This window comes from Coregonus lavaretus (assembly GCF_964263955.1).
Source record: "Coregonus lavaretus genome assembly, chromosome: 20".
Taxonomy (NCBI): Eukaryota; Metazoa; Chordata; class Actinopteri; order Salmoniformes; family Salmonidae; genus Coregonus; species Coregonus lavaretus.
The window spans coordinates 34,653,337-34,662,111 of NC_140007.1; the positions used below are offsets into that span (position 1 = coordinate 34,653,337).

Genomic DNA, 8,775 nt, shown 5'->3' on the forward strand with positions numbered 1-8,775 from the left:
TTGCTTCTGTGTTTGCCCTCTACTCACAGCCACTGCTCTTGTTCATATGGTTTCAAACTGTGACAAGCAGGAGTGGAATAGTGTAGTCTGTTATTTTACCTCATGTTGATTTATTTCCTTCTATTAAATTCCTTGTGGAACTGTTCTCTTCCCTGCGTGCGCTACCGTTCTGGGATGTTTATCTTGATTCAGTTGTTGGGGTTGTCATTGTTGATGATCCAGTCCATCCATCTGACATACATTCAGTTGTTGGGGTTGTCATTGTTGATGATCCAGTCCATCCATCTGACATACATTCAGTTGTTGGGGTTGTCATTGTTGATGATCCAGTCCATCCATCTGACATACATTCTGACTTGAGTGTAGACTCCTGGGAAGTAAGGGTTGGCACAGCTGATTCCCCATGAGACGATGCCTTCCAAGTTTCCATTGCAGATAAGGGGTCCACCTGAGTCACCCTGTAGAACAATAACACAAAAGACACAATGATGAACAAAAGCTCTGGTCCTTTTGTTAGGGATATACAGTGTGAATACACCCCTCTTATCTGGACAATTTCATGTTAGTTACCACACATTTTACACAACACTGTTTTGTGTCTGTTTTTCTATTCTACGACTAAATTGTCAAATTGTGATGTTTTATTTTATTTTGTCACTTTCTTCTGCCATTGAAATGTTATTGTTGTGATTTTTAAGAATGTCATGTGATCTGGGGACCAGTATCTGATGTCCCTTATCTGACCACATACATTTCCCTAATCCAAACTGTACATCTATCCCATTGGTCTGGCCCAGTTTTAAAGGCCCACACCCTATATTATTCACAGCAGTCTATACCTAAGCTCTTGTGACAGACATAAATATGATTGTGTTTTGCTTTTCATGTTTTGTGTTTGCTTGTCATGTATTGTGTAATTTATGTGTATATAGATAGATATGTATAATGTAATTGTTGTTTATTGATAATTTCATGCAGGGCTATCTAGAACTTAAAATGGTTCTTCAGCTGTCCCCATAGGAGAACCCTTTGAAGAACCCTTTTTGGTTCCAGGTAGAACCCTTTCGCGTTCCATGTATAACCCTTTCCACAGAAGGTTCCTAATGGAACCCAAAAGGGTTCTGCTTGGAACCAAAAAGGATTCTCCTATGGGGACGGCCAAAGAACCCTTTTGGAACCCTTTTTTTTAAGAGTGTTGTCTCAGCATGACTCCCTACGCTAAATAAAGGTTAAGAAAAAAAAGATTTGATTCTGGGTGCTGAGATTAGGCTATTCTTTACCTGACAGGAGTCCTTGCCACCAAAGCGAGACCCAGCGCACATCATGTTGTCTGTGATCCTCCAGTAGTAGTAGTAGTGGCAGTAAGGTATGGTCTGCACATCCACAGCACGCAGCACAGGGGACAGGTAGTAGCTGTAGATACGGGTGACACCCCAGCCGCTCACTGTACAGGGGGTGTACCCTTGGAGAGCAGGGGTGTCCTCTTCTGGCAGTGGGGCAGGCTGAACGTAGGCATTCAGCTTGGCTGGCTCACTGAGCTGGAACACACACAACCACAGAAAAGGCACAAAATCAGATGCTGCTGACCAATCAGGAGGCAGACAATCAGACAGAAGGGATCAAAGGGGGCGGAGTCAATGTTATGGTACAGTGTCTAAGCTGCAGCAGTATCTGAAATTATGCAGTGAGTAGACTAACTGAAATATTCAAACTCATTAACACCATGGATAGGTTCCAATATCTACACTAGCATACCACTTTCCCAAGCTTCATTGTAAGTGGTATGCCTGTGTGGGTATTGAAACACAGCACGTCTCTACCTTATGGTGATGGGATGGATAGTCTTACCTTGATGAGCATGATGTCGTTGTTGAAAGTCTTGTAGTTGTAGCTATAGTGGACAAAGATCTTGGAGATGTTGATCACTTGCTCGAAGCCTTCTTCCTCGACCAGACTGTGCTCACTCAAAACCACCTGGATAAGCTGGGCCCTGAGGAGGAACAGACATGGAGGAACAGACATGATCCAATCTGTCCAGGGGAAGTGGAGAGCATGCATATGGAATTGTTTTAACCTACAACATATTACACTACTATTCCCCACCCCCAAAACATTTACTCAATCAAGCGCGTGCTGGCCCTTTAAATTTTTTGATGTAATTGACTGTTGGCTTCAAGCATCTGTTCATTGTTTTATGCAACATTTACATTTACATTTACGTCATTTAGCAGACGCTCTTATCCAGAGCGACTTACAGTTAGTGAATACATTTTTATTTATCTTTTATACTGGCCCCCCGTGGGAATCGAACCCACAACCCTGGCATTGCAAACGCCATGCTCTATCAACTGAGCTACATCCCTGCCGGCCATTCCCTCCCCTACCCTGGACGACGCTGGGCCAATTGTGCGCCGCCCATGAGACTGCCATGCAAGAGGATAGAGTTACAGACCTATATCCATCCTGCCCTGCCTTTCGAATGTTTTTGAAAGCCAAGTTAACAAAAAGATCACAGACCATTTTGAATCACACCGTACCTTCTCCGCTATGCAGTCTGGTTTCCGAGCTGGTCATGGGTGCACCTCAGCCACGCTCAAGGTCCTAAACGATATTATAACCACGATCGATAATAGACAGTACTGTGCAGCCGTCTTCATCGACCTGGCCAAGGCTTTAGACTCTGTCAACCACCGCATTCTTATTGGCAGACTAAATAGCCTTGGTTTCTCAAATGACTGCCTCGCCTGGTTCACCAACTACTTCTCAGATAGAGTTCAATGTGTCAAATCGGAGGGCCTGTTGTCTGGACCTATGGCAGTCTCTATGGGGGTGCCACAGGGTTCAATTCTTGGGCCGACTCTTTTCTCTGTGTATATCAATGATGTCGCTCTTGCTGCTGGTGATTCTCAGATCCACCTCTACGCAGACGACACCATTTTGTATACATCTGGCCCTTCATTGGACACTGTGTTAACAAACCTCCAAACAAGCTTCAATGCCATACAACACTCCTTCCGTAGCCTCCAACTGCTCTTAAACACAAGTAAAACTAAATGCATGCTCTTCAATCGAACGCTGCTGGCACCCGCCCACCCGACTAGAATCACTACTCTCGACGGGTCTGACCTAGAGTATGTGGACAACTACAAATACCTAGGTGTCTGATTAGACTGTAAACTCTCCTTCCAGACTCACATTAAGCATCTCCAATCCAATCTATTTCGCAACAAAGCCTCCTTCACTCATGCTGCCAAACATGCCCTCGTAAAACTGACTATCCTACCGATCCTTGACTTCGGCGATGTCATTTACAAAATAGCCTCCAACACTCTACTCAGCAAATTGGATGTAGTCTATCACAGTGCCATCCGTTTTGTCACCAAAGCCCCATATACTACCCACCACTGTGACCTGTACGCTCTTGTTGGCTGGTCCTCACTACATATTCGTCGCCAAACCCACTGGCTCCAGGCCATCTATAAATCACTCCAAGCAAATCCCCTCCTTATCATAGCTCATTGGTCACCATAGCAACACCCACCCGTAGTATGCGCTCCAGCAGGTATATCTCACTGGTCATCCCCAAAGCCAACACCTCATTTGGCCGCCATTCCTTCCAGTTCTGTGCTGCCAATGACTGGAACGAACTGCAAAAATCTCTGAAGCTGGAGACTCTTATCTCCCTCACTAACTTTAAGCATCAGTTGTCAGAGCACCTTACCGATCACTGCACCTGTACACACCCATTCTGAAATTAGCCCACCAAACTACCTCATCCCCATATTGTTATTTATTTTGTTCATTTGCACCCCAGTATCTCTATTTGCACATCATCTCTTGCACATCTATCATTCCAGTGTTAATACTAATTGTAATTATTTTTGCACTATGGCCTATTTATTGCCTTACCTCCATAACTTACTACATTTGCACACACTGTATATATATTTTCTGTTGTATTTTTGACTTTATGTTTTGTTTTACTCCATATGTAACTCTGTGTTGTTGTTTTTATCGCACTGCTTTGCTTTATCTTGGCCAGGTCGCAGTTGTAAATGAGAAATTGTTCTCAACTGGCTTACCTGGTTAAATAAAGGTAAAAAAAACAACAAAAAAACATTATATTCCATTCAACTGTGACACTACTATCCCATAATTGTAGTCAGTACTCACGGTCTCCAGCAGTGGGCAGCAGACACCACCCACTGGGGCCGAATGAGGGTGGCTCCACAGTAGTGGTCCCTGTTATACTGTATAGATGCCTGGTACTTGATAGAGTACCGTTCGACTTCTTGTCCTCCGATGATTCTCTGTGTAAAAGTCTCTGTGGATTAGATTGAGAGGACAGTTTGTTATTCATCTGAATTAGTAATCTGAATTCCTACATGTGCATTGTGCATACAAATTATTCAGGTGGTTAGTAAATTATACTTGAAAATATACATTTTTTGGACATTACAAAATGTAGTTGTCATCTTTATGTGAATATAATTAGTACTTTACTCTACTTCACTTCACCTGTAAGTAAAAAAAAATGAATTCAACATAAGATAAATGCATAATCTAAACAACTATTTGCGTGTAAAAACAACTACATGGAAAATTGTGTTTAATTTACTCCATTTTCATAATATGTCCATTCAATTTAAGAATTTTAAGTTCTTCCAACAACTTGCCATGTGGCTCTGTTTTCAGAGGATTGTGGGTAATTGATTGAAAAAAAAACTTGTAGATACTTTTACACAATGTTGTATGCATGTTTGAAGAACGAAAAGCACATTTCTATATTAGTATCAAATCGTTTGTTATGCTATGAGGTGTACTGGATCATGATGAATGGATATCAAAACCGTCGGGCAAATTGACGTTAAATGATGAGAGCACCCATTCTCACCATTAGTAAGATCATGCATGCTACTCTAGACAAAGCAAATACATCAAGCTACAATGCTTGCAGCTTTACCTCCAGTTAGTGCTAGTGGAATGAGCATATGCGCTCAACAATTCCTGCTAAAGTGGATGAAAATGTTGAGCGATGAAGTACATAAATCCATGTTTATCACTAAGACACGATCAATGAAAGTACAGTTGAAGTCGGAAGTTTACATACACTTAGGTTGGAGTCATTAAAAATCGTTTTTCAACCACTCCACAAATTTCTTGTCAACAAACTATAGTTTTGGCAAGTCGGTTAGGACTCCTACTTTGTGCATGACACAAGTAATATTTCCAACAATTGTTTACAGACAGATTATTTCACTTATAATTCACTGTATCACAATTCCAGTGGGTCAGAAGTTTACATTCACTAAGTTGACTGTGCCTTTAAACAGCTTGAAAAATTCTAGAAAATTATGTCATGGCTTTAGAAGCTTCTGATAGGCTAATTGACATCATTTGAGTCAATTGGAGGTTTACCTGTGAATGTATTTCAAGGCCTACTTTCAAACTCAGTGCCTCTTTGCTTGACATCATGGGAAAATCAAAAGAAATCAGCCAAGACCTCAGAAAAAAAATTGTAGACCACCACAAGTCTGGTTCATCTTTGGGAGCAATTTCCAAAACACCTGAAGGTACCACGTTCATCTGTACAAACAATAGTACGCAAATATAAACACCATGGGACCACGCAGCCGTCATACCGCTCAGGAAGGAAACGCGTTCTGTCTCCGAGAGATGAACGTACTTTGGTGCGAAAAGTGCAAATCAATCCCAGAACAACAGCAAAGGACCTTGTGAAGATGCTGGAGGAAACAGGTACAAAAGTATCTATATCCACAGTAAAACGAGTCCTATATCGACATAACCTGAAAGGCCACTCAGAAAGGAAGAAGCCACTGCTCCAAAACCGCCATAAAAAAGCCAGACTACGGTTTGCAACTGCACATGGGGACAAAGATCGTACTTTTTGGAGAAATGTCCTCTGGTCTGATGAAACAAAAATAGAACTGTTTGGCCATAATGACCATCGTTATGTTTAGAGGAAAAAGGTGGGACCTTGCAAGCCGAAGAGCACCATCCCAACCGTGAAGCACAGGGGTGGCAGCATCATGCTGTGGGGGTGCTTTGCTGCAGGAGGGACTGGTGCACTTCACAAAATAGATGGCATCATGAGGAAGGAAAATTATGTGGATATATTGAAGCAACAAAACATCAGTCAGGAAGTTAAAGCTTGGTCGCAAATGGGTCTTCCAAATGGACAATGACCCCAAGCATACTTCCAAAGTTGTGGCAAAATGGCTTAAGGACAACAAAGTCAAGGTATTGGAGTGGCCATCACAAAGCCCTGACCTCAATCCTATAGAAAATGTGTGGGCAGAACTGAAAAAGCGTGTGCGAGCAAGGAGGCCTACAAACCTGACTCAGTTACACCAGCTCTGTCAGGAGGAATGGGCCAAAATTCACCCAACTTATTGTGGGAAGCTTGTGGAAGGCTACCCGAAACGTTTGACCCAAGTTAAACAATTTAAAGGCAATGCTACCAAATACTAATTGAGTGTATGTAAACTTCTGACCCACTGGGAATGCGATAAAATAAATAAAAGCTGAAATAAATCATTCTCTCTACTATTATTCTTAAATTTCACATTCTTAAAATAAAGTGGTGATCCTAACTGACCTACAACAGGGCATGTTTACTCGGATTAAATGTCAGGAATTGTGAAAAACTGAGTTTAAATGTATTTGGCTAAGGTGTATGTAAACTTGCGACTTCAACTGTAACTATATAATCAGAAAGATTAAGTAGATCTAATGTACAATAACAGTTCTGGATTTGATCAAATTAAGTTGGATCTTAGCCATTGTTTTATTCTGGACTTGACATATTAGTGTTTGTGAAATATATTATATGTAAAAATACACAATGTTGTAAATACTCAAAAAGCTGATGCAAATAGTTGCCAATTTTTTTGGGGTGGAACTAGCACAATATTTTTTACAGTGTACATTAAAAACCGTTATGGATACACTAATTGAACAGATGGCTGAAAAATGAATGTTTGAGGCCTGATGCTGTTCAAGGCTCTGTGGCCAATATTAGAAAAACAATGTTAATTCGGAAACAGTTGTAAACTGTGCGCATTATTTACAAAAAATACTAACCAGCTGGATACTGGCAGCATACTGTAAATTGTCGTACTGTTTTAAAGCATCAACAATGTACTTTTAGCTGTCAACACAGATACACGGTACCACATATGCTACACGTTTCTAGTGTGATACAGGTTTCACGTGGCTTAACCTCACATGCTATTACATATTGTAACAATGTTAGTCTAATCATGTAACCTGGACTGTAGGGACTTCAAATGTCATAGGATCCCGGACCTGACACCCGTGATGATGAGGATATGCTGTAACATACAATGGGTATTCAGTGCCGGACTTAGGCTAATCATGGCTCCTTTAGCTGTGTCTTTGTTTCCACCAGCACACGAACAAGCATACAGGCCGCATACAGAAGCATCTCCCTTTCAGAGTACTTTATTTACTATTTTTACTCTGCCCGAAACCATTATGTGATTTTATTAATCCTTCTAGAATTCAAGGCGTATTTGTACTGTTTACAAAACATGAACCACACATAATATGGCCTATTACAAGTCTTTTTTTAAAATCCAAGTATGATCTAGTAGTAACCTACCTCTGACTGAGAGAGCCAGTAGGAGCAGCACTGCAGACCATTTCAACTGATTCATGTTTACTTCACCTGAAACATGGAAATGCATTGCATTTTATTAGAGAACTCCCCAATAATAACATATCAGTATTTCTAGCCTGCATAGATGTCCTAGTGATTGTTTTCTCTCAAGACAAAATCCCAGACTGCTTCTCAGATCAAAGTTTTGCTACTCACCAACAGCCACAATCCTTCACTGCACAGCCTTCTGGTTCCAGGATTCTCCTCTCGCCTTTTATAATGGTACCATGTCCTTGTCTTTTGCTTTGTTATGTCCCATCATGCAGTGTCAATATGAAATGGGGTATCCCACAACACCAGACAGGGACTGACCTAGTACATGACAAAACATAGTGTCCTTTATTATCTTCATTTCTAAGCCTTTTCTTGATTGCCCCTTGGGGCTCATTGTTGAGTGGAGGTAGCTGGGAATTGGACACCTTTCTCCAGTCAAGCCCAAGACGTGAACATAATAAGAGTTCATCGGTTTATTGTGCTGATCGGATTGAATGGGGGTGGTGTTAGATAAGAATTAATGTATTGTGGTATTACAAAACAGTATTATTATAGCAAATATAAAAAGGTTACACTCCCGAGTGGCGCAGTGGTCTAAGGCACTGCATCGCAGTGTTAGTTGTGCCACTAGAGATCCTGGTTCGAATCCAGGCTCTGTCGTAGCCGGCCGCGACCAGGAGACCCATGGGGCGGCGCACAAGTCGTTCAGGGTAGGGGAGGGAATGGCCGGCAGGGATGTAGCTCAGTTGGTAGAGCATGGCGTTTGCAACGCCAGGGTTGTGGGTTCGATTCCCACGGGGGGCCAGTATGAAAAATACAATGCACTCACTAACTGTAAGTCGCTCTGGATAAGACCGTCTGCTAAATGACTAAAATGTAATTTTCCCCTTGGCATGATGTAAATGACTTGAACAATAGGCCTATCTAAATATGAATGTTTTGTGTGTGGTCATACATCCTCGAAAAACATAGGCTACACTGATAATACATACATGAAAGAACAGAAAAGCCCACACACTGTACACTCCTAATTACCACATTTAAAAACAACATTGTATTGCACCATATCAGGTTATCAA

At 41.5% G+C, this 8,775-nt stretch overlaps 1 protein-coding gene across 1 annotated transcript; it reads right to left on the reverse strand.

Moving 5' to 3' along the window:
• Positions 1 to 296: 296 nt before the first annotated feature.
• On the reverse strand, positions 297 to 7,700 carry LOC311148139 (trypsin I-P1; the record flags this gene model as incomplete). The annotated part of the gene is made up of 5 exons (XM_084185032.1): positions 297 to 458; positions 1,281 to 1,538; positions 1,849 to 1,990; positions 4,174 to 4,324; positions 7,646 to 7,700. The coding sequence occupies 5 exons, from the start codon at positions 7,698 to 7,700 to the stop codon at positions 297 to 299; spliced, it is 768 nt and encodes a 255-aa protein (XP_084041158.1).
• Between the last annotated feature and the right edge of the window lie 1,075 nt (positions 7,701 to 8,775).